A 25,650-nucleotide genomic window follows, 5' to 3' on the forward strand; every position below is an offset into this window, starting at 1 on the left:
TAATAATGAACTCACCCTTTCAATTTAAGAAAGCTTAGTTATGCTGGCTCCTTTTAAAACACAATTTGGTCTGGGCCAAAAGAATTCACAAACGAGAGATACTTTACAATTTAATTTTGTTGCGAGAATCGAGGTGGGGGGGCAGGTGAATTAAGAAGGGGAGTCAGTTCATCCCTCTCCATGTGGGTGCTTGCCAATTTGAGATCTCCCATCTGGTGCAGGAATAACATGAGGAACCTCACCCACAGTCTGGTAGCAACTACGAGAATGAAATCTATCAGGAGCCAAGGACTGGCCAGCCCACACCTCCAACAGGTTTTTTTTATTCATTCACAGGAGTACATCACTAGCTGGACCAGCATTCACTGCCCATCAAGCAGTTAAGAGTAAATCGCATTGCTGTGGGTCTGGAGTCACATGTAGGCCAGACCAGGTAAGGATGGCAGTTTCCTTCTTTAAAGGACATTAGTGAACCAGACGGAGTTTTCTGACAATAGATTAATTGTTCTAAAATCCAGATTTTTATTGAGTTCTAGTTGCACCATTTGCTGTGGCAGGATTTGAACCCAGGTCCCCAGGACATTATCTGGGTCTTTGGATTAACAGTCCAGCAATAACACCACATGACGATCACCTCCCCCTGTCAATACCCCTTCTCTGGTAATTGTAATTTTCCTGAGGTCCTCCCTCCCTTTTATTCTGTAATCTATAATTGCTTCTGGAATGTTACTTGCATCCTCACCAGGGAGAACTGATGCAAAATAACACTGATTCATCCTCCATCTCTTTATTTTCCATTCTGAATATGCCTGTCAACAAACAAGACAGAATCTTTCATTTTACAATCGCTGTAGATTCTTAGAGGAATGCTCATATAGGCTAAGTGCAGGCTGAGCCTCTGGAACTGATTATTTGTTTTGTATTTTTTAAAGAAAATACCTTCATGATTTACAGTAAACAATGGACTGTTTCAGGACAGTCCGCTGTGGTGGTTCTTACCGTTAATAAAAACGTGCATTCGCGTGTCCTCACTCTAAAACATCCCAATGATGAACCAAATGCTCTTCTCCCCTCAACCATCTGTCTGTCTCATTCCAGAATGTTTTGAAAATGGATGTTTTAAAATTTAGTTGACACAGGCTCAAAATTACATGATCTTCATAAGCCTAAGTAATAAACGTCTGAAGGAAATAATAGTTGCTTTTCATAAATGTCCAAAGACATGTTGAGATGTATATACAGAGTAGGGGTAACTAGGTGCAGAGGGAAGGAGGAAGGAGAGGAGGAGACAGGAAGTAAAGAAGAAAATACTATATTTATACAAAGAAGACCTCAACATGTTTTGAAGGACTATAGAGCCAATAAGATGCAGTCACTGTCCTGGTATGTGGAAACATGGCACGCTATATTTGCACAAGAAACTCCCACAGGCAACAATAATGCAACAATGAGCTGATCTGCTTTTGTGATGTAGACTGGTACAAATATTGACCAGGTTACTGGGGAAAATCCCCACTACTCTTCAATGGGGTCTTTTACTTCACCTGAGGGGCCAGGCAGAGCCTCAGCTCAGTATTTCATCTGAGAGTTTACACATCTAATAGTGCAGCACTCCTGTTCACTTCTATTCCACAACATTGTTCCCATGAGAAATTGCATACAAAAACCACTTTATAATAATTAATGAGAGGCAGCATGTTGGCTAGTTTCATTCAAAGCCTTTAGGTGACCATTAAATGCCTGAGAATCTCAAGACAAGGAACAATTGGAAAGGGAATCCATGTGATCAACAATGTATTTATCTTGATTCATTAAAGGGATGTGGATGTCACTGACTGGGCCAGCAATCATTGCCTATCCCTAATTGCCCCGGAAAAGGAGGGGTTGAGCTGCTTTCTTGAACTGCTGTCATCCTTAAGGTGTGGGGAAACCCACAACACTGTTAAGGAGGGAATTCTAGGGTTTTGACCCAGTGACAGTGAAGGAATGGCGGTACATTTCAAGTCAGGATGGTGAGTGGCCTGGAGGGAAACTTGCAATTGGTGGTGTGCCCCATGTATCTGCTGCCCTTGACTTTCGAGATAGTAATGGTCATGGGTTTGGAAGGTGCAATATTTGTCCATCTGATGGATTATCCTCTCTGAATGTTGCACCCAAGAGCTTCCCATCAGTAAACACGGACTCAGCTTGCAGCTTGGTCCCCTGAAGGAGGCACTGTTCAACTGTTGAGTGAGACTTAGAGGTTGTCACCCCTGAAGCTAGATTCCATTTTCCATCAATCTCTCTTTCACTGATTTAGGTAATCAGGGGTGGCTCAGGTTTGCTAAAGATTCTGATGCGACTCTGATTTTTACTTATTTTCGGTTAACTCTATCTGTATCCGAAGGTTGGAGCAAACTGAACCATGCTGGTGTGTGAATTAGTGGTGCACAGTGGCTGGCTTAAGTTGAATTTAACTTGATCCAATTTAATGATTTATCAAAAGAGGCAGGAGGCTGGTTCAGAACCTGCTCTGGGGTCAATCCTGAAGCAAGAGACTGATTCTTAGCAACCTCACAGGAGAGAAATCAATTACAGCATTAATGTTTCTGTCAATGCCCCTATCCTTTCTTCTGGCTGAAACATATTTTAAAATACTTGTAAAAAATATACTGTCACTTACAATTCAGGGACTAACATCCAACACACTGAAAGTGGATCCAAACCATTGGAATGAGACTCGGTGACCGTCAGTTTACTGCCTGGTGAGTCACTGCTGCTCCTCTGTGCAAATGAAGAAAGATTAAACCCTAATCACTAGGGGCTCTGGTGGTGCAATGACAGTGTCCTTACCTCAGAGCTGTGCAATGCAGCTTCAAGCCCCACCTGCTCCAAAGGTGTGCACTAGCATCTCTGTAATAAGTCAACCGGAACAATATCTAAAATCCATTTCAATTACTCACATATTCAAGGAGAAGCTATTCCAGAGCAGAAACTTCACCCTGAGCAATTTCTTGGGGGTTTAAGCTTTTGCTAGCCGAGCATGAAGTGAGAAGGTGAGGAGCAGAAAGCCTTTCATCCCATCTGATACAACTTTGTTAATCATCCAGTAGGGTCTGAGAGAGATGCCTGAAACCAAATGGAACAAGGGAACCAGTGAAGAATACATGTTAGTTCAAAGTTGATTGGGTGAGAACTGGGTGCATTAACAAGTACAGGCCGCCTACTTGCGGAATGTTTCAGAGAACACCTCTGGGTCACCCGGACCAACCAACCCAACCACCCCGTGGCTCAACACTTCAACTCCCCCTCCCATTCCACCAAGGACATGCAGGTCCTTGGACTCCTCCATCGCCAGACCATAGCAACACGACGGTTGGAGGAAGAGCGCCTCATCTTCCGCCTAGGAACCCTCCAACCACAGTGGAACTCCAATTTCTCCAGTTTCCTCATTTCCCCTCTCCCCACCTTATCTCAGTCAAATCCCACAAACTCAGCACCGCCTTCCTAACCTGCAATCTTCTTCCTGACCTCTCCGCCCCCACCCCCACTCTGGCCTATCACCCTCACCTTGACCTCCTTCTACCTATCGCATTTCCAACGCCCCTCCCCCAAGTCCCTCCTCCCTACCTTTTATCTTAGCCTGCTGGACACACTTTCCTCATTCCTGAAGAAGGGCTCATGCCCGAAACGTTGATTCTCCTGCTCCTTGGATGCTGCCTGACCTGCTGCGCTTTTCCAGCAACAAATTTTCAGCTCTGATCTCCAGCATCTGCAGTCCTCACTTTCTCCTGCATTAACAAGTACTCAATGTGGTTGGAGTTTGCAATTTGTAAATAAAGTATCAACAAGAAAAGCAGACACTGTACTCTGTCAAGCAGCATTTTAATCTTTGATACTTAACACCCATGGCCATCTATTTTCATTATGGCTAACTACCATTTCTTCATCCATAAACAGTTTATAAATCACTCCGATCACAATGGAAATGCTCTTGGTTTGTGTTGGCATCATGATATCCCATTCCCTATTCCAAAACAGTGAACAAACTTAAAGGGACTTTATTGGCTGAGAAATTCTTCGTAGTTTTGCGAAAGACACGCTGTAAATGCAGGTTTTTCTTTCACTTTCATCAGACAGTTCTGATTACAAGAGGCAGTGGTTCTGAATTACAGATGTATCCAAACTGAATATATTTACACTGATTTGATGTACATCTTCCCATGACGTGACATTATTTGTGATGGCCCAGCTCTCATCTTCAGCGTCTCCCTGCCACCACATGTTGATTAATCACTTGCCAATGACCTTCTTTGTTTGGGAAAATGTAAGCTCCTTAAAACAAAGTTAAATCAAAACGTCTACTTTATTCTAAGCAGAGGTTATGGCCTAATAGTATTATCGCTGTGCTGTTAATCCAGAGACCGAAGCAATGTCTGGGGACCTGAGTTCAAATCGCGCCACGGGATGTTAGAATTTGAATTCAATACAAATCTGGAATTGTGAGACTAATGATAACCCTGAATCTATCGCTGATTGTCAGGAAAAACCCATCTGGTTCGCTAAAGTCCTTTAGGGAAGGAAACTGCCATCTTTACCTGGGCTGGCCTACACGTTACTCCAAAGCCACAGCAATGCGGTTGACTCTAAATGCCCTTTGGGTAATTAGGGATGAGTGATAAATACAGGCCTAGCTAATGATGCCCTCATTCCATGAACGCATTAAAAAACATGCATCATGCATCAAACTGGTGCTATTTAAAGGTACAGCTGTCTAACTCGGGTCATTGAAAGGGACAGGCATCTAACTTGTGCTCATTAAAGGAATAGATTTCCAACTTGCGCTATTTACAGGGACAGCATCCTAATTGCATTATTTAAAAGGATGGACAATTAACCTGCTCTATTTAAAGGGGCAGGCATCTATCTCATGCTATTTCAAGTCACAGGCCTCTACTTTAGGCCAGTTAAAAGAAACAGCATAAAATTGCACTAGTTAAAGGTACAGGCATCCATCTCACATTATTTATAGGAACAGGCATCTAACTCTTGCTGTTTGATGAGATAGGAATCCAACTTGCACCGGTAATAAGAACAAGCACTTTGAAGGGACAGGCATCTAACAAGCATTAATTAATGGGATGGACACCTAAATTGGGCTATATAAAGGGATATCCAACTCACTTCTGCTATTTAACTGGACAGATATCTATCTAGAACTATTTAAAAGGACAGGTGTCTAACCCCTGCAATTTAAAGGAACAGGTTTAAATGGTCAGGCATGTCACTCCTGCTTTTTAAAGGGATGTGGCCTATGTTGCACTATTTAGAAGGACAGGCATCGAGATTGCACCAGTTAAAAAGATGACAATTAAATCTGCGCCATTTAAAATGATGGGCATCTAACACATGCTATTTAAAGGGGCAGGCATCAAACTTGAGCAATTTAGATGGATGGACTCCCTACTTGCACTACTTAAAGGGACTGATATCTGACCTGTGCTATTTATTGGGACACACATCAAAATCACCTTTATTTAAATGGACAGGCATCTGACTTGCACTAATTAAAAGGACTGGCATCAATTTCTGCAAGTCCAAGGAACAGGCATCTAACATGAGCTATTTAAAGGGACAGGGCATCTAACTTGCCCTTTTTAAAGAGGTCAAGCATTTAACTTGCATTATTTCAAGCATCAAGCTTGTAACTCCAACTATTTAAAGGAATAGATAAGTAACCTGCACTATTGAAAGGGGCAGGCAATCTAATTGACACTATTTAAACGTACAAACATCTAACTTGCGATATTTAATGGAACAGGGATCTACCTTACCAGTGAACTGCCTCTGACTCTGCCCTGCGATCTGAAAGCTTGCAGACACACTGTTACTAAAGGTGCTTTGCAGTAACTGGTTGGATTTCATAGAGAGTAGAGTTGCATCCTCATTGACAGGGGGCAGGGGAATTGCTGACCTCTAACAGTTTGGACAGACAAATGGAGCACAGAAAGGGGAGGGGCAATGTCTGCACAGAGGGAGGATCTTGTTTGCCACAGTTTTTCGGGGAACACTTTCCCCCAACTCTTAGCTCAGCCAAGAGCAACCCCTGCAGGTTCACCAAGGAGGTGGTCCCCGAACTGGATCAGGAACTGTAGCCAAGTGAGAATCAGTGGGCATCAGGGTCACTGATACCCATTCACGAGCCTCCAGCACCACACTCTCGACTATAACTTGGTGTTGTTTGATTTTTAACTCTCTAGGTTAAGGTGCTGCTGATAGTGTGAAGGCCATCCCATTCAAGGGAAACAGATTTGCATGTCTACAATGGTATGGAATGTTCAGTATCTATGTCCAAGTAAATTGATTAAAAGTTGAATGGTTTTGTAATTTTGTAGGCTCCAGAATGTCTTGATTGTTTGTTCTGCATGAGCTTTATTTTATTGTATATGAGCGGAGGCATTTGTGGGGGTCTTCCTCAAGCTTAACCCATTCCAGACAGCTGGCCCTGGGCTCATCAACTTCACCAACACATTCCACCCTGACCTTAAATTTACCTGGACCATCTCTGACACCTCCATCTCCATTAATGACGACCGACTTGACACTGACATTTTTTAAAAACCCACCGACTCCCACAGCTACCTGGATTACACCTCTTCCCACCCTACCTCTTGCAAAAATGCCATCCCGTATTCCCAATTCCTCCGCCTCTGCCGTATCTGCTCCCAGGAGGACCAGTTCCACCACAGAACACACCAGATGGCCTGCTTCTTTAGAGGCCGCAATTTCCCTTCCCACGTGGTTAAAGATACCCCCCAATGCATCTCGTCCACATCCCGCACCTCCGCCCTCAGACCCCACCCCTCCAACCGTAACAAGGACAGAAAGCCCATGGTGCTCACCTTCTACCCTACCAACCTTCGCATAAACCAAATCATCCGCCGACATTTCCGCCACCTCCAAACAGACCCCACCACCAGGAATATATTTCCCTCCCCACCCCTTTCCGCCTTCCGCAAAGACCGTTCCCTCCGTGACTACCTGGTCAGGTCCACGACCCCCTACAACCCACCCTCCCATCCTGGCACTTTCCCCTGCCACCGCAGGAACTGTAAAACCTGCGCCCACACCTCCTCCCTTACCTCTATCCAAGGCCCTAAAGGAGCCTTCCACATCCACCAAAGTTTTACTTGCACATCCACTAATATCATTTATTGTATCCGTTGCTCCCGATGCGGTCTCCTCTAAATTGGAGAGATTAGGCGCCTCCTAGCAGAGCGCTTTAGGGAACATCTCCGCCCCGTGGCCCAACATTTCAACTCCCCCTCCCACTCTGCTGAGGACATGGAGGTCCTGGGCCTCCTTCACTGCCGCTCCCTCACCACCAGATGCCTGGAGGAAGAACGCCTCATCTTCCGCCTCAGAACACTTCAACCCCAGGGCATCAATGTGGACGTCAACAGTTTCCTCATTTCCCCTTCCCCCACCTCACCCTAGTTCCAATCTTCCAGCTCAGCACTGACCCCATGACTTGTCCAGACTTGTCCTACCTGCCTATCTCCTTTTCCACCTATCCTCTCCTCCCTGACCTATCACCTTCATCCCCTTCCCCACTCACCCATTGTACTCTATGCTACTTTCTCCCCACCCTCCTTTAGCTTATCTCTCCACGCTTCAGGCTCACTGCCTTTATTCCTGATGAAGGGCTTTTGCCTGAAACGTCAATTTTGAAGCTCCTTGGATGCTGCCTGAACTGCTGTGCTCTTCCAGCACCACTAATCCAGAATCTGGTTTCCAGCATCTGCAGTCATTGTTTTTACATATTGCTTACTCTGTCTCAGCCAGAGTGCTCAATGACTCTTAGTTCAAATGTGAATTCCACAAATTCATGTCCCAAGTTCAGAGGGTTTTAGTCCAGGGTATCTGATGGGAATTTTTGCCCCATCTTACAGCCAGATTCAGACCGCTCCCCCATAGTGGGTGAGAGGTAATAGCGAGGATACTGGCAGAGTGGCAGCGGTGGGGACACGGTCATGGTGACAGGGGAGAGCAGATATTTCCACAGTTCGGCATCTCAGCAATGGTGATCATTTCCCGGACGACAGGAACTGTGGGAAGAACCTGAACTGCTCCACTGAGGACTGAGATTTCCAGCTGCGAGGGAGCAGTCTGCATTGTCCTGCCCTGAGGTGTGAGCCCTCAGCTACTGCATCGAGACTTCAGGAGGCCTTGGCCTGGGCTGTTGTGGAAGCTGGGACAGAGGTGCTAGATGGGGCAGCTATGTCATGGGGTTGACCACCACTTCACGCTGGGCTCTACCTGATGCCCCTTAGGAGCTGGGCTGTCTTTTGTTGGTGTGTCCTCCAAGATTTTGGTGCTTGTGCTCATCAGCAGGCCATCCCATCAGAATCCTTGTCAGTGTGCCTGTTGTGAGGTGACTGCATAAACTAGGGTTTCCCCTTCCATGTGGGCACTCAGGCCTGGTGTTCCATCAGGTGCCGATCTTACCCTTTTGCCCTTTAACAGTTCACACAGTGCCAGTTTCTGAGCTGGTGGTTGTGAGTGTCATATCAGATGTTGGGGTTTGCTGATGCTGTCACCGTGTCTCCATCTGCTCTACCTTGCAGGGGCTGCTGCAGGGAAGGGAGGATAGGGAAGAGGAGGGGAACAAGGAAGCCACTGTGGAAAAGGCAGAACTAGGGTACAGTGGCTCAGTGGTTAGCAACACTGCCTCACTGTACCAGGCACCAGGGTTCAATGGAGTTTGCACATCCTCCCTGTGTCTGTGTGGGTTTCCTCGAGGTGCTCCAGTTTCCTCCCACAATCCAAAGATGTGCAGGTTAGGTGAATTGGCCATGCTAAATTGTCCATACTAATCAGGGAAGTGTAGGTTAGGTGCATTAGTTAGGAGTAAAATGTAGAGAAATGGAATGGGTCTGGGTGGGTTGCTCTTCGGAGGGTGGGTGTGGAGATTCTGTGCACACTGTAGGGATTCAATGACACACATTCACTCTATTCCACCAGACAGCAGTGGGAGGGAGTGAGAGTTAGGAGCTGGAAAAGGGCTGTACAGGCAGAAACTGACCACCGTTCCCAGTGGTCTCGGCCACTCATGATGCTGAGTACATCTCTCTAACATGGGGCAGAGAGTTTAGGCCGGAGTACTCCTTCCCACAGTCCCATTCCCTTTGTGGCTGTGGGTGGATGGAGGGAGGGAAGTCTGAGAGTTTGCACTGTTTTTAAGATGATGTACCTTGTATAGTTACACAGATGTGGAGACTGCGAGATGGAGGGTGTGACTTGGTGTCAGTGAAAGGATTGGCGGATGAGATGGATTATCATAGAAACATAAGAAAATAGGAGCATGATTAGACCATTCAGCCCTTTGACCTGCTCCCCCATTCAATATGATCATGGGGTCAATCATCCAACTCAGTCCCTAGTTCCTAATTTCTCACCATATCCTTTAGCTCTAAGAATTATATCCAATTCCATCCTGAAAACAGTTAATGATTTGGCCTCAACTGCTTTCTGTGTTAGAGAATTCTATAGGTTTGCCACTCTCTGGGAGAAGACATTGCTCCATATTTCAGTCCTACATAGCTTATCCCATATCCTTAGATTATGACTCCTGCACCTGGACTCCATAGTCATCGGGAACATCCTTCCTGTATTTACCCTGTCTGGTCCCATTAACATTTTATAGGTTTCCAGCAGATACCTCCTCATTCTTCTGAACTCCAGAGAATAGAATCCCACCCGATCCAGTATAACAGTAATAATTGGAACTCATATTCTATGATGTCCTCCTGGCTGACCTTGCTACAGTCACTACACTCTACGCCACCTTCTCAAGGGCAACTACAGATGGGAAATAAATACTGGCCAGCTAACAATACCTGCATCCCACTAGTGAATATCTGGATGGCACAGTGACTCAGTGGTTAGCACTGCTGCCTCACAGCGCCAAGGACCAAGGTTCGATTCCAGCCTCAGGTGACTGTCTGTGTGGAGTTTGCACATTCTCCCCGTGTCTGCATGGGTTTACTCCGGGTCCTCTGGTTTCCTCCCACAATCCAAAGATGTGCAGGTTAGGGTGGATTGGCCATGCTAAATTGCCTGTAGTGTTAGGTGCATTAGTCAGAGGGAACTGGGTCTGGGTAGGTTACTCTTTGGATGAAGGAGCATCGCTCCAAAAGCTACTGCTTCCAATTAAACCTGTTGGACTATAACCTGGTGTTGTGTGATTTTTAACTTTCTCCACATGTGACTCCAGATCCACAGCAATGTGGTTGACACTTAACTGCGCTCTGGATAATTAGGATCTCAAAGTATTTATTGTGGAAAAGGATATGGAAGATATAGACTGTAGGGAAATAGCTGGTGACATCTTGCAAAATGTCCATATTACAGAGGAGAAGTGCTGGATGTCTTGAAACAGATAAAGGTGGATAAATCCCCAGGACTTGATCGGATGTACCCTAGAACTCTGTGGGAAGCTAGAGAAGTGATTGCTGGGCCTCTTGCTGAGATATTTGTATCATCAATAGTCACAGGTGAGGTGCCGGAAGACTGGAGGTTGGCTAACGTGGTGCCACTATTTAAGAAGGGTGGTAAGGACAAGCCAGGGAACTATAGACCAGTGAGCCTGACGTCGGTGCTGGGCAAGTTGTTGGAGAGAATCCTGAGGGACCAGATGTACATGTATTTGGAAAGGCAAGGACTGATTAGGGATAGTCAACATGGCTTTGTGTGTGGAAAATCATGTCTCACAACCTTGATTGAGTTTTTTGAGGAAGTAACAGGGAGAATTGATGAGGGCAGAGCGGTAGACGTGATCTATATGAACGTCAGTAAGGCGTTCAACAAGGTTCCCCATGGGAGACTGATTAGCAAGATTATATCTCACGGAATACAGGGAGAACTAGCCATTTGGATACAGAACTGGCTCAAAGATAAAAGGGTTGTTTTTCAGACTGGAGGCCTGTGACCAGTGGAGTGCCACAAGGATCGGTACTGGGTCCTCTACTTTTTGTCATTTACATAAATGATTTGGATGCGAGCATAAGAGGGACAGTTAGTAAGTTTGCAGATGACACCAAAATTGGAGGTGTAGTGGACAGTGAAGAGGGTTACCTCAGATTACAATAGGTTCTGGACCAGATGGGCCAATGGGCTGAGAAGTGGCAGTTGGAGTTTAATTCAGATAAATGTGAGGTGCTGCATTTTGGGAAAGCAAATCTTAGCAGGACTTATACACTTAATGACAAGGTCCTAGGGAGCATTGCTGAACAGAGTCCTTGGAGAGTAGGTTCATAGCTCCTTGAAAGTGGAGTCGCAGGTAGATAGGATAGTGAAGAAGGCGTTTGGTATGCTTTCCTTTATTGGTCAGAGTATTGAGTACAGGAGTTGGGGGGTCATGTTGCAGCTGTACAGGACATTGGTTAGGCCACTGTTGGAATATTGCATGCAATTCTGTTCTCCTTTCTATCAGAAAGATGCTGTGAAACTTGAAAGGTTCAGAAAAGATTTACAAGGATGTTGCCAGGTTTGGAGAATTTGAGCTATAGGAAAGAGGCTGAACAGGCTGGGGCTGTTTTCCCTGGAGCGTCGGAGGCTGAGGGGTGACCTTATAGAGGTTTACAAAAGTATTAGGGGCATGGATAGGATAAATATACAAAGTCTTTTCCCTGGGGTCAGGGAGTCCAGAACTAGAGGGAATAGGTTTAGGGTAAGAGGGGAAAGATATAAAAGAGACCTACGGGGCAACTTTTTCCACACAGAGGGTTGTATGTGTATGGAATGAGCTGCCAGAGGAAATCGTGGAGGCTGGTACAATTGCAATATTTAGTTGGCATTTGAATGGGTATATGAATAGGAAGGATTTGAAGGGATATGGGTCAGGTGCTGGCAGGTGGGACTAGATTGGGTGGGGATATCTGGTCGGCATGGACGGGTTGGACTGAAGGGTCTGTTTCCATGCTGTACATCTCTATGACTCTATCAGGATGGGTAATAAATGCTGAATTAACCAGTGACACTACATCCCATGAAGGAATAAAGAAAAATATATCCCTGTCAAGGTCAACCCTATTGATGCATTTGGGGTCATTTAGTTGGGTAAAGGTGCAATATAATTGTGTTGTCCTTGTCCTTGTAAAACCCAAGAATGATGATGTAGTCGTTGCCTGTTGCTAGGTCTGGAAAAATAATCAAGATTGTCAACAGCCCCATCTGCTGATTGGACATCAGCTCTGCAGCAACTATTCAGATCTTTTCAGACTGTTGCTTGGGTATTATTCAGCTGCTTGTTAAACTGTCACCACCAAATAGCCCTTACCACCTGTACAATTCCACCTCTTCAATTCCACGTATATAAGATCACCCATACAATCCCACCTAAATAGTTTCATCTGTATAAGTCGACCTGCGCAATTCTACTTGTTTAATCAGAACTGCAGAATTCAATCTACATTTTCACCTGCACAATCCCACCTGCCTAATTTCATCTGTACAATTCCATTTGTATAATTTCACCTGCACAATTCCATAAGGAGAGTTTCGCTGTACAGTTCTATTTGTATAGTTTCAACTGCACAATTCTCCTATGTAATTTCACCTGTACAATTCTATTGGTACAATCTCACCTACACAATCCCACCCGTGTAATTTCACCTGTAGAAAACTATTTTTATAGTTTCACCTGCACAATTCTACTAGCGTAATTTCACCAAACAACTCCATTTGTCTAATTTCACCTGCACATTCCATCTTTGTAATCTCGGCTGCACAATTCTATTTGTACACTTTCACTTGCACGATTCTACCTGTATAATTTACATTCAGCCATTCACACATGGATCAACCACTGCCTGTCGGGAAATTTTCTGCTGGTCTCCAGCTTGACAGGCAGGGATACTAACCACAATACTAACCCAGAACTTCCTAAATGAAATAGTGAACTGTAGATATTTCTAATCAACCTGTTCAGAGATGTTACTACACACCCCTAAAACAAATGGGATGTGAACCAGGGTCTTCTGGCTCAGAGTTATGGACATACCACTGGATCACATAAACTCCTCACTACACTGAATTGTATTATAAATTCCACAGAATATCTGGAAGGTACATCTGGAAGCTCGGTGTGTGACCTAATCCAGGTGTCTAAATGAGTTACTAGGTTACATCAAGAGCTACTATTTTTTCAGGCAGAAGAGTCTGAAATAAAGACATATAAACCTTCAATTAGAGTTCTGAGAATGATGTCAGGAAACACCTCTTCATACAAAAGCTGAATAGAAATCTGAAACTTTCTCTACCAAATAAGCAATTGAGACTAGAGGTTAATTGGTGCTGTCAACACTATAATTGACAGGTAGCTGTTCAACAAAGAGTATTAAAAAGCTCTGGATCCAAGACTGGTACACAGGGTTGAGATACAGTTCAGATATGAACTAATTGAGTAACAGAGCAGGCTTGAAGGACCAAATGGCCTCCTCCTATTCCGACATCGGGACCCACAGAACCTTAGTAAACATTGGTATTTATTCAGTTTTACTCAATCCCTTCTCTTCCTCCTGTTTTAATCTTCTTCCTCTTATTGTCAAAATTGTTTGGCAACACAAAGAAACTTGGATCATTTTAGGTTTATCTAAGATGAATTGTTGCTGTATCAGATTTGAAGGGAAACCATTGGAAAGACCCCCAATTCTGACCCAGACGGCTTTTTGTTTTGACATCTATGCACTAATATTCTCCTTTTCTCCTTTCACCACAGAACCATACATCCAGTCCCGCTTTTACCGTTCGCCCGAGATTCTCCTTGGTCTTCCCTTCTGTGAAAAGGTGGACATGTGGTCCCTTGGCTGTGTGATGGCGGAACTGCACCTGGGTTGGCCCCTTTACCCCGGCAACAGTGAGTACGACCAGATCAGGTACATTGTTGAGACACAAGGGCTGCCCAAGGACCATCTCCTGAATGCAGCGACCAAGGCCAACCACTTCTTCAGAAGGAACCCTCGGCAGAACTCTGCCCACCAGTGGCAGCTCAAGTGTGCCACTGACTACCAGGCCGAAACCATGGTCCAACCACTGGAGAGACGGAAATATGTGCTAAAGTCCTTGGACCAACTGGAGACTATTAACATCACCAAGGCCGTCTTCCCAGATGATGAGGTCATTGCTGAGTTTCACGATCGCAAAAATATGGTGGAGCTTATCAAAAGAATGCTTACCTTGGACTCCCACGAGCGTATCACACCCAGTGCGGCGCTGAAGCATCCCTTTGTCACCGTACAGCAGCTCAAAATGACCCACGAGCACACCAAATATTACGACCTATCAATCCAGGGCCTCAACGCAGCTCTGAACTGTGACAAGAGGCTGTTGACTGACCGCCACTACTTCAACATGGCTGATGAGGTCTACTACCCGAACTCCGATTACTACGAGTGCCGGCAGTCCCACCACATCCCCAGCATAAGCTTGATGCAGAGGGCCATTGACAAGATGGACAGCTTGACCATTGAGGAGCCGGGAGCCCTGAGCATGTGGCCTGAGGGAGCAGGGAATGCGGGCTACCAGCCTTCCACCTCAAAGGTGGGCAGTTCCACCTGCCTGCCCCATTCATATCACCAGGGTGCTTGTTGTAGGGCACATCGGCACAGGAAAGACCCTGCCATGGGCTATTACACCAACCGATGTGGAATAAAGCAGCGGAAGGCTCCTCACCATTCTCAATCAGATCCCAGCTTTGGAAATGTGATCCTGCTGGGGCAGGAACCTCCTACGGAGGCCATCAACTGGGAGGAGGAAGAAACAGAGGCCATCTTCTCCACAGCCTCGTCATCAGCCCAGGAGGCAAACCGACCTGAGGAGCTGCTGAAAACCAGAGAGCCTTCAGGTCCCGAGGTAAACCCGGTGAAAGCATGTGGCAACTGTGGGGTGCCACCAAGGTTTTCAGGCGGCAACCAGCTCTACAAACGGTTAATCGAGTACTTTATTGGCAAAGTTGCAGCGGGTAAATACTGCAAAATTGAGCAGATGTTTGGGTTTGGGAAAAAATGAAACTGGAGCTAAAGTTTTCAGGGGTCTTTTTTTGTTTCTTCACTGGGCAGCAGGAGTGGACAGTGAACACACTGGCATTAATATAGCAACAATGCTACAGTGGTCCAGAATATGCTAGCATTAGCACAGGGTATGGACCAGAGGTGGTGATGAGCAGTCTGGCGTTAATGCACAATTGGCACCAGACTGGGTAATGGACATACTGGCATTAATACAGCACTGCCTCCAGGCTGGGTAATGGACACACTAGTTCTAATGCTGGACGGGTACCAACTGGGTAATGGACACACATATTAATGCACAACTGACACCAGACTGGCAAATAAACACTGGTATTAATATAGGATTGCATAGCAAACACGATGAAACTAATATAGGACTGGTACTATATACTGGTATGAAGACAGGACTGATATTGACATGGGTCAGAGTGGTGCTGGAAAAGCACAGCAGGTCAGGCAGCAATCAAGGAGCAGGAAAAGCGACATTTTGAGCAAAACCCTTAATCAGGAATTGACAAGGATACCAAATACAATCATATTAATACAGAATGAGTACTAGAGTGGCATCTGAGCACACTGGCACTAATACTGAGCTGGTACTAGAGTGGGTAATAGAGTCATAAAGCACAGAAACAGAGCCTTCGGTGGGCACAGATATATCAGTGCATCTTTCATCTCACTGAATTAGTCTGATCATTCAAATAGTTTGTGTTTAATGTATGCCTCAATCCGATTTCACAATGTTCTTCTCACCTCCACCCAACATGCAGTTTCCAGCTGCCAAAAAACAGCTACTGCCCTTTGGGAGAGAAATGTTTATCAGTTCTGTCAGTCTTTGTCTAAAAAAAATCACCTCCAGTAAGACTCTTTCTTGTTCTGGATCACGAGCTTAATAGCTTCACTGTAAATCTTTTCATTATTTTAAGCACCTCAACCAGATCATCCTTCAAGCTTTTAAACTCAGGTTCCTGTAATGTTGCTTTATACCTTAACACTTTAAACTCTGCTATCAATTTGGTCAATCTGCAGCGTTCCCCGTCCACAGCTAATGTGGGCCCAGAGCTGAACATGAGAACAGTAGGAAAGAGGAACAGGAGTAGGCCATTCAGTCCTTCAAAACTGATCCAACATTCAATTGTCATTGCTGACCTTCCACATCAGTATAGTTCTTGCTGAGTAAACAAAACTCCCTACAGTTGAACATCTCTTTTATATTCTGCTACTTTGTGATAAAGATCAACATTTCATGATCTTCTCTGAATATGTGTTGACTCTGTGCATGAGGAATTAGTGTGTTGTATACATAGATATCCAAACCATTTTGTTCCTCCATAGCTTTTGCAATTAAGAAATCATTTCCTGAAATGTTCAATGGCATAAGATGTTTGGAATTGGATACCTCGTTTATCCACGTTTGAGACAAACTTTGGTTGCTTATTGCTCAAACTGGACAATAGGGGGAACTTAGCAATCATAGGAACAGGAGTGGAGCACTCAGACCCTTGAGCTTTTTTTTCCAAAAAATCATCTAGGACATGTGAATTTTGCTGATACAATTTATTGCCCAAGCCTTGGAGATTGTGGTCAGCTGCCTTCAAGAATCGTCGCAGTCCAGGGGTTGTGGGTACATCCACAGTGCTGTTAGAGAGGGAGATCCATGTGTTTAACCCACTGATACTGAAGAAATGATGATATACTTCCAAGTCAGAATGATATGTGGCTTGGAGGGTTACTTGTAGTTGGTGGTGCTTTCAGGTTTCTGCTGCCCTTGACCAAGTCATGGGTTTGGAAGATGTTATTATCGAAGGAGTTTTGGTGAATTGTTGCAATGCAGCATTTGATAATACACCCTGTCGCCACTATATGTCAGTGGTGGAGAGAGTGAATGTCCCTAAAATCCATTCGAGTGCAATGTGTCCAAACTTGTTACTCCACAAATTCTTATACATTACAATCTGACACAATATCAGTCTCCATATCTCAGTGTAGACTATTTATAACTACTTTTTATTTCTCATACCATTAGCTTTACAAAGCACAAAAACACTTTAATATTTTAAATAATTTATCTCAAGCTTGCAACTAAAAGGATTGGAAGTGTAACATGAGTTTGTACACACGGATGGTCCAAAGATCGTGAAGCAAGGATTCATTATGATGATCTGATGCCAGTGGAATTAATTTAATAAAAGAACCCACCTACTTAAATAGCAATCACTTGCCTTCCCAAGTTCCGACCTCACTTCCGCCCAGTTCCCGCTGCTCTCTGCTGTAAAAAAGACTGCTGGCTTCAATGTAACTACTTAAATAGCAATCACTTGCCTTCCCAACAGCCTCCTTGCTCTGACCTCACTTCTGCCCAGCTTCCGCTGCTCTCTGCTGTTAAAAATAACTGAAGAGATTTCAGAGAGAAAGTTAGTCAGGAATCATCTGCTGAAGTTTTCAACCTTTCCTGTACAGTAGCATCTTGTGACTGCCACAACTAAACCAAACTAGAAAAAAAAAACTGAACTGGGAGAACTGGCCACTCCAGTACTATTGTTAAACTGGGCTCTTTCTAGACCCCTTGGCACCTCTGCCTTTACAATCTCTCTTAAAAAAAAACTCAAGGACAAAATAACCTTGTTAAAGGGACAGCATTGTCACACTGGAGTCAACAGAGTGAACATTCTCTGATCTTCTTTCAATATACATATGCCCTTCCTGAAGTAGTGAACAAAACTATACTTTGCGGTCTCAGAGTAATCTCACCAAACCTCTGTGGAGTTGCAGCAACATTTCCCTGCTTTCATATTCCATCCACCTTGGAATAAAGGCTAGCATTTCATTTGTCTCCTCATTACTTGTTGCACCTGCGCACTAACTTGGTTTTGTGATTCTTGTACAAAGACAGCCAAATCTCCCAGACCTCAGAGTCATAGAGATGTACAGCATGGAAACAGACCCTTCTGGCTTTCTATTCTTTTCATCAAAGTGGATAAGGGTACTTTTATTTTCCACATTATTTTGCCCATTCATTTAAGCTACATGTATCTCTTTGTATTCTCTTCAAACTTGATTTCCTACCAGTCTTTGTTTCATTAGCAAATTTGGCCACAGTACAGCCAGTCCAATCATCCAAACCATGAATATTGATCATAAATAATTGAGGTCCCAGAACTGATCACTGTGAAATGATCCTCTAGTTACAGCTTGCCAAGAGGAAGTGAGGACTGCAGATGCTGGAGAGTCAGAGTCGAAAAGTATGGTGCTGGAAAAACACACAAGGTCAGGCAGCGTCCAAGGAGCAGGAGAGTCAATGTTCCAGACATAAGGCCTTCATCAGGAATGTAGGGAGAGAAGGGGGCTGAGAGATAAATAGGAGGGTGCAGTAGGACTTTGGAGGGGTGGGGGGGGGGGGAAGGTAGCTTGGAAGGCAATCGGTGGACACTGGCGGGGTGGGGTGATTGTGATAGGTCCGGGGGGGGGGGGGTGGGGGTGTGGAGTGGAGAGATGGGAAAGAAGATGGACAGGTGGGACAGGTTAAGAGGATGGTGCTGAGTTGGAGAGTTGAATCTGGGATGAGGAGGGGTGATTTGGAAACTAGTGAAGTCGACATTGCTGCCATGTGGTTGAAGGGCCCCAAGACAGAAGATAAGGTGTTCTTCCTCCAGTCATCAGGTGGCTTGGATTTGGCGGTGGAGGAGCCCCAAGTCTTCCATGCCCTTGGTGGGGTGGAAAGGGGAGTCAAAGCGATTGGCCACTACCCTCCCGGGTGAATAAATTCCATACATGTTGCGACGTTGAACTTTTCTTCTACTACCGCTGCCTCAGTGCTTACTTTTTCAATCGTGAATCCCACCCACCCCCCCGAGGACCCCAAAGGTAGTTTGGCGCACTGACCTCTACAGCTGCCAACTCTCAGAAATCTCCTTGTACTGCCTCCTCGACCATGATCTCACTTCCCATCACCAAACCAACATCTCCCAGACCATCTACAACCTCATCATCTCAGGGGATCTCTCATCATCAGCCTCGAACCTCATAGCTCCACAACTTCGCTCCACTCTGTTCTACCTCTTACCCAAAATCCACAAACCTGACTGCCATAGTCAACCTATTGTCTCTGCTTGCTCCTGAACTTACCTCCTCACATCTCGGCACCATCCTGTCTCCCTTGGTCCGGGGAACTCCCCACATACATTCAGAACATCACCCATGCCCTCCACCTCTTCCCTGACTTTTGTTTCCACGGCCTCCAATGCCTCGTCTTTACCATGCACATCCAGTCCCTTATACACATCTATCTGCCATGGTGAAGGCCTCCAAGCCCTCAATTTCCTCTCTCCCGCTAACCCAACCAGTACCACTCTATCAACACACTAATTTGATTGGCAGAACTGGTCTTCATCCTCAACAATTTTTCCTTCAAATCCTCCCACTTCCTTCAGACCAAAGGGGTAGCCATTAGCACCTGCATGGGCCCCAGCTATGCCTGCCTCTTCATAGGATACATGCTACAGTCCATCTTCCGCAGTTATGCTGGCACCATCACCACTACTTCCTCTGCTACATTGATGACTGCATGGCGCCACCTTGTGCTTCCTTAGTTCATCAATTTCACTAACACCTTCCATCATGACCTTAAGTTCACCTGGACCAGCTTAGATACCTTCCTGGACCTCTCCATCTCTATCTCTGGCAATAGACTCAACATGGGCATCTATTTTAAATCCACTGACTCCCGCAGCTACCTGCACTACACCTTCTCCCTCCCCCATCTCCTGTAAAAACACAATTCCTTACCCCCAATTCCTCTGCCGTATCTGCTCTTGGGACGAGTAATTCCACTCCAGGACCTCCCAGTTGGTCTCCTATTTTCAGAACTGCAATTTCCCTTCCCATGTGATCAACAGTAACCTCCAGCGCATCTTCACCACTTCCCCCACCTCTGCTCTTGAACCCCACCGGTCCAACCACAACAAGGATAGAACATCCCTGGTCCTCACCTTTCACCTCACTAATATCCAGATACAGGACATTATCCTCCTCAATTTCTGCCACCAACAATCAGACCCCACCCTTATCTGCATTCTGCAGAGACTATTCCCTTTGTGACTGCATTAGGTCCACGACCCCCACCAATCCATCCTCCACACCGGCATTTTCCCTTGCCACAAGAGACATAAACCTGCGCCTACACCTGCCCCCCTCACCTCTGTCCAAGGCCCCAAAAGGATCTTTTCACATCTGGCAGAGATTTTCCTACACATCCATCCACCTCATCTATTGTGTCCATTGCTCTAGATGTGGTTTTCTTTACACTGGGGGGACAGAATGCCAACTCGTGAAGTGTTTCAGGAAACATCTCTGGGACACAGACACCCAACAACCCCATCATCCTGTGGCCGACCACTTTAATTCCCCCTCCTACTTCACCAAGGACGTAAACATTCTGAACCTCCTCCACCACCAAATCAAAGCCACCTGATGACGAGAGGAAGAATACCTCATCTTCTGCCTTAGGGTCCTTCAACCACATGGCATCCACATCAATTTCACTAATTTCCAAATCTCCATTCCCCCACCACCTCATCCCAGATCCAATCCCTCCAACTCGACTCCACCCTCTTGACTGTTCATCTTCCTTCCTACCTATCGGCTCCACCTTCCCCACCAACCTACCACCACCCCCCCCACCCCCACATGCATCCACCTATCACCTTCCCAGTTACCTTGCCCCAGCCATATCCCCACCCTCCTATTTATCTCTGAGCCTCCTTTCCTCCCACATTCCTGTTGAAGGACTTATGCCAAAAACATTGATTCTCCTGCTCCTTGGATGCTGCCTGACAACCTGAAAATGACCCAATAATCTTTTTTTCTTCTCTTACTGTTTCACATTTGTTGCACATCCTAGTTGTCCTTGACCTGAGTGTCTTGCTTGGCCATTTCAGAGTCAACCATATTGCTGAGTCTGGAGTCACATGTAGGCCAGACCAGGTAAGGATGGCAGATTTCCTGCATTAAAGAATTTTAATGAACCAGATAGATTTTTACAACTGATGGTGCACTAGCTCCAGATATATTGGCTGAATTTATATTCCAGCAGCTATCACAATGCGGTTTGAATTCCTACACCCAAAGTACTTAAACTTCTCAATGGCTAGCCCAGATTACTAGCTCAGCAAGATTACCACTCCATCACCACCTCCCCTCACCTTGTGGAAATCCTATTGCATAAATCTACCAGCTCTCCTTTATTGATCCTACTTGTTACATCCTCAAATATCTAATCAATTTGTACAGCATAATTTCCTTTTCATTGAAGCATGCTGGTAGGGCAGCATAGTGACTCAATGGTTAACACTGCTGCCCCACAGCACCAGGCAAGCGGATTTGATTTCAGCCTTGGGTAATTGTCTGTGTGGAGTTTGCAAGTTCCCCCTTTGTCTGCACGGGTTTCTGTCAATGCTCCAGTTTCTTCCCACGGTCCAAGGATGTGCATTTTAGGTGGATTGGCTATGCTAACTCTCCCACAGCACTCAGGGAAGTACAGGCTATGTAGGCTAGCTATGGTAAATGCAGGATTACCAGAATAAGATGGGATGCTCTTCTGACAGTCGATAGGCCAAATGGCCTCTTTCTGCACTTCAGGGGTTCTATGACACAATTGATTATATTGTGATTTTCTAACTGTCATGGAATTCCCTGTTACATCACCCAAGTGTATGAAGACAGATGGAGAATGTTGGCAGAAATTGAACTGTTATGACTGGTGTCCAGTTATACGAGACCAATAATTGGAACAGAACATATCATGACAATTATAAAACAACTGTGTCAGCTATTACATTATTAATTTTTTGAAAGGTGCTGGAAACTTCTTGAAGGTAAACATGTCGAATTATACAGATCAAAGGAAATCCCATAATGTACCCCTATAATTAATGATTTGCAGCCGTTTCATGAATAGGACAGTCAATCAGGTTGAGTGTGACACCAAAGCATACTTCTGCCAAAACGGTCCAAGGGTCCAGTTGAGGTGATGGACAGCAAACCAGTACTGTGCCTGGTGAATTGGGGCATGTGCCTGACTCACATTAGGCTAGAATGCTGTCTGCATGAATTGATTTGTATATATTTACTATTTCTTCTAGAAAGCTCAGACAAGTCAACAGGATTCCGAAAACTCGGATAGTTACGAAAATGAATGGTTAAACAATGACAGTGAGACATGGAGTCCTGACAGCACAGATTCTGTCTCAATTGAATATGAAGAATTACAGCCACGAAGTAATAGTTACCAGAATTATGTACACATGGAAAATCAACATTAGTTTCTTTCCCCAGATAGCCTAGTAAAGCACACCCTCTGCCAATCAAAGTAAAACTTCTAATGATTTTTCAATATGACAAATGCCTTGCATCTTTGCCACCAAATAAATAGTCATTAAATCCTCAACTGTAAGCATCAGTTTATTTATAATACAGCATGGTGAAAATGTATACCTCTAACCCAATCGAATGAATCATTGTGCTAAAACATGCCAGGCCTGAAAGCAGAGTGGTGGGTAGCCGGGTGATGTTGGAATGCAGCAGAGAGGAGATTTGGGGGTACAACAGTCAAAACTAAAAAAAGTGGCCAGTTTAAAGAGTTTGAGTCCACGTGCTTGTTAAACCCATTTCTGAAATCGACGTCCTCAAATCCCAAAACTTTGGGAAGTTTAAGAATAAGCTTTGATCTGTTTTTCAGTGTTAAAACCTGAAATGCACACTGTGTATTCTGTATTATTAATAAAACTGTTTGAAAATGAATCAGGCTTGTCAGGCTGAATAATCTTCCCCGAGTCCACATTCTTGAGTAAGGGGAAATGCTCCCAAAGAGGGGCCTTAACCACATGATGTGTCTTGTCAGGTTTGGTGACAAAGTTGCTCTCGAGGAAATCATTAAGCCATTGTCAGCAATTCCCTAGTTCTTCACCCTCCAAGTCATCTCTCTAAAGAAAGAGCAACTCTATGGTTCAGTAGGACTACAGCAACTTAACCTTTTACCCAGGTAGAGGATGTTGGCAAGGATTGTACTGTGACAACTGGTGTACCTATGCCATGCCAATGAAGAGAACAAAATGCCATGGCAGTTATGTCACCAATTATACTCCAAGAGACAGTGACAGCACTAGTCCTGTAATCCAAAGGCCAATATTCGTGGGACATGGGTTCAAATCCCACTGTGACAGATGGTGCATTCAATCAATAAATCTGGAATTGAAACTAGTCTCAGTGATTGTGAAGATGAAACCATTGCTAATTATTGCAAAAACTTATCTAGTTCACTAATAACTGGGAAGGATGAAAAATTGCCACTCTTAATTATCTGCCTTCCATGTGTGAATCCAGACCCACAGTGATTCCCCTTCTGAAATCGCCAAGCAAGCTACTCAGTTCAAGAGCAAATGAGAGAAAGGGCAACAAATGCTAACCATGCCAGTAATGTCAGTATTCTGTGAAAAAACAAAAACACAATAATCATTCCATGCCAAGTATTATACTGAAAATACCAGGTTAATCACTGAACCAATTTTACCAGAGTGAATATTAAATTATATAATGTTCATTATACCAATTACTGATTACACCAATTAGACCACCACTGTACTGAATATTGCACTTTTTATACCATGTTGATTATTCCACTAATTGAACTAATTATTTCATCAAGAATACCTTGTCGATTGCTGCACTATTATACTGTACCAATTTACATAATTTTATTGTTCTCTTCCTAAAACACCCTTTATTCTCCCAACTCCAAGTGCTACACCTTCTAGACACCCTCATCTCCTATGCCCCAAATATATTTACCTGTCTCTCAACCTTCATTCTTTCGACTATCAATTATTGTCCATCCCTTCCATTTCCTCTCTTTCATCCAGCAAATGAAGGACTTGCATTTATAAAGCAGTAATCACCACCTCAGGACATTTACAAGTGCTTTACAGCCAAAGAAATATTTCTTAATGTAGTCTCCTTTGCACGAAAGGAAATGTAGAAGCAATCTTTTACATAACAAGATCATGATTTTGGAGAAGATTTGTAGCTCAGGTTATGCATCAGGTTGTAAGTTTGCTTGCTGAGCTGGTAGATTTGTTCTTAGTCGTTTCATCACCATGCTAGGTAATATCATCAGTGAGCCTCCAATGAAGACTATGAAAATGTTCCTCATTCTTCTACTTTTTTTCCCGCATGAGATGTGAGCATCACTTGCAAGGCTAGCACTGGTAAACCATTCCTAATTGTGCTTGAATCAAGTGACATTTCAGAGCTATTTCAGAGGTTAGTTACCAGTCAGCCATGTTTTTGGGTCTGGAATCACATAGGTCAGACCAAGAAAGAATGGTAGATTTACTTCCCGAAAGGAACCAGATGGGTTTTCATGGCAATTGATGACACTATGATATCACCATTACTAAAACCAGGTAAATTTAATTTCAATTCCATTAGCAGCTACTGTGGAACTGGCAGAGCTGGCCCAAGCATTTCTGATGCCCTCAGTGAATTTTGACCTTGTGCTCCCCAATCCACATTCAAACAAACCGAAAGATGAGAAGTCCAGGACAAAATTTTAATCTTTAATCAGGTTTGAAGAAGAAACGTACCAGACTCGAAACATTAACTCTGCTCGTGCTCTCCATGGAGGCTGCCAGACTTGCTGGGCTTCTCCAGCATCTTGTGTGTTTGTTTCAGGTTTCCATCATCCATATTTTCCTTTCAGATATTTTCTGATCAACCTGTTCAGAGAGGTTCTGTCATACCTCTAGAATATATGGGACTTGAATTGAGCAAGGCCTCCTTGCTCAGAGGAAGCGAATGCTACCACAGTGTCACAAAAGCCTCGCAAAGTGTTGTCTTCAGATGCTTTTAACCAATCAGGTCAGACACATTATGACACCCCTCTAGAGCAGATAGGACTTGAACCTAAGCGTTTGAACTCAGAGGGAGGGACACTATCACTGTGCCACAACAGCTGAGAAGCTTACTTTTATTTTAGTATTTAATTGGCAAATTTGGCACCATTTAAAGCCTGATACCCTGGACAGCCACCTACTTCACTGATATGAATGGGCTGGCAACCAATCATAACTACTGTCCACATTAAAATACTGACAACATTCAGTCTCTGCTATCAAGCACAACACTTGAAGTTTACTTTTAATCCCCATAACCAAGTGACACAGATGAAGAGCATCTCTGCACCCAGTTCTGGTCAGCCCACTTCAGGGAGCATCACTGACCATATGCAGTAGTTATTAACTGGAATGGTTTTAGCTTGGCATAGGGGTGAGGAGGTATTGGATTTTAGTAACAAGGTTTGGTTGGAGATACTGGGGTGAATCTTCTTGGAGTTAAAGAGGTGAAGGGGAGATTTGATCAAGGTGGTGTCAGGATTAAGTAAGGTGGAGAAAAAAAGCTATTTCCATTGGCTGTTGGCATGATTTAAGATTTAAGATTTTGAGCAAAAAGAGGGGGTAAGTGAGGAGCAATGTTGTTATATAACAAACAGTAAGAACCCACCATTCACAAGGGTGATGGAAAACAGGCAATTATCTCAAAATGTAAT

The 25,650-nt window shown here is 44.5% G+C and overlaps 1 protein-coding gene and 1 long non-coding RNA gene across 2 annotated transcripts in view; one reads left to right on the forward strand and one right to left on the reverse strand.

Moving 5' to 3' along the window:
- Positions 1 to 3,094, reverse strand: part of LOC148135998 (uncharacterized) — a 33,600-nt gene extending 30,506 nt beyond the window's left edge. The window contains exons 1-2 of the long non-coding RNA XR_015754745.1: positions 2,943 to 3,094; positions 2,663 to 2,763 (exon numbers count right to left, since the gene is read on the reverse strand). This is a non-coding gene — a long non-coding RNA (uncharacterized LOC148135998). The remainder of the gene's footprint in view (positions 1 to 2,662; positions 2,764 to 2,942) is intronic.
- Positions 1 to 22,727, forward strand: part of LOC122542713 (homeodomain-interacting protein kinase 4-like) — a 36,436-nt gene extending 13,709 nt beyond the window's left edge. Inside the window, exons 2-3 of the mRNA XM_043680693.2 lie at positions 13,760 to 14,892; positions 22,190 to 22,727. Coding sequence (XP_043536628.2) covers positions 13,760 to 14,892; positions 22,190 to 22,369 — 1,313 coding nt within the window. The 3' untranslated portion in view covers positions 22,370 to 22,727. The remainder of the gene's footprint in view (positions 1 to 13,759; positions 14,893 to 22,189) is intronic.
- Positions 22,728 to 25,650: the final 2,923 nt, after the last annotated feature.

This window comes from Chiloscyllium plagiosum, unplaced genomic scaffold (genome assembly GCF_037043375.1).
Source record: "Chiloscyllium plagiosum isolate Xiang-an unplaced genomic scaffold, Cpla_swu_hap1 HiC_scaffold_47, whole genome shotgun sequence".
In the NCBI taxonomy this organism is placed as follows: Eukaryota; Metazoa; Chordata; class Chondrichthyes; order Orectolobiformes; family Hemiscylliidae; genus Chiloscyllium; species Chiloscyllium plagiosum.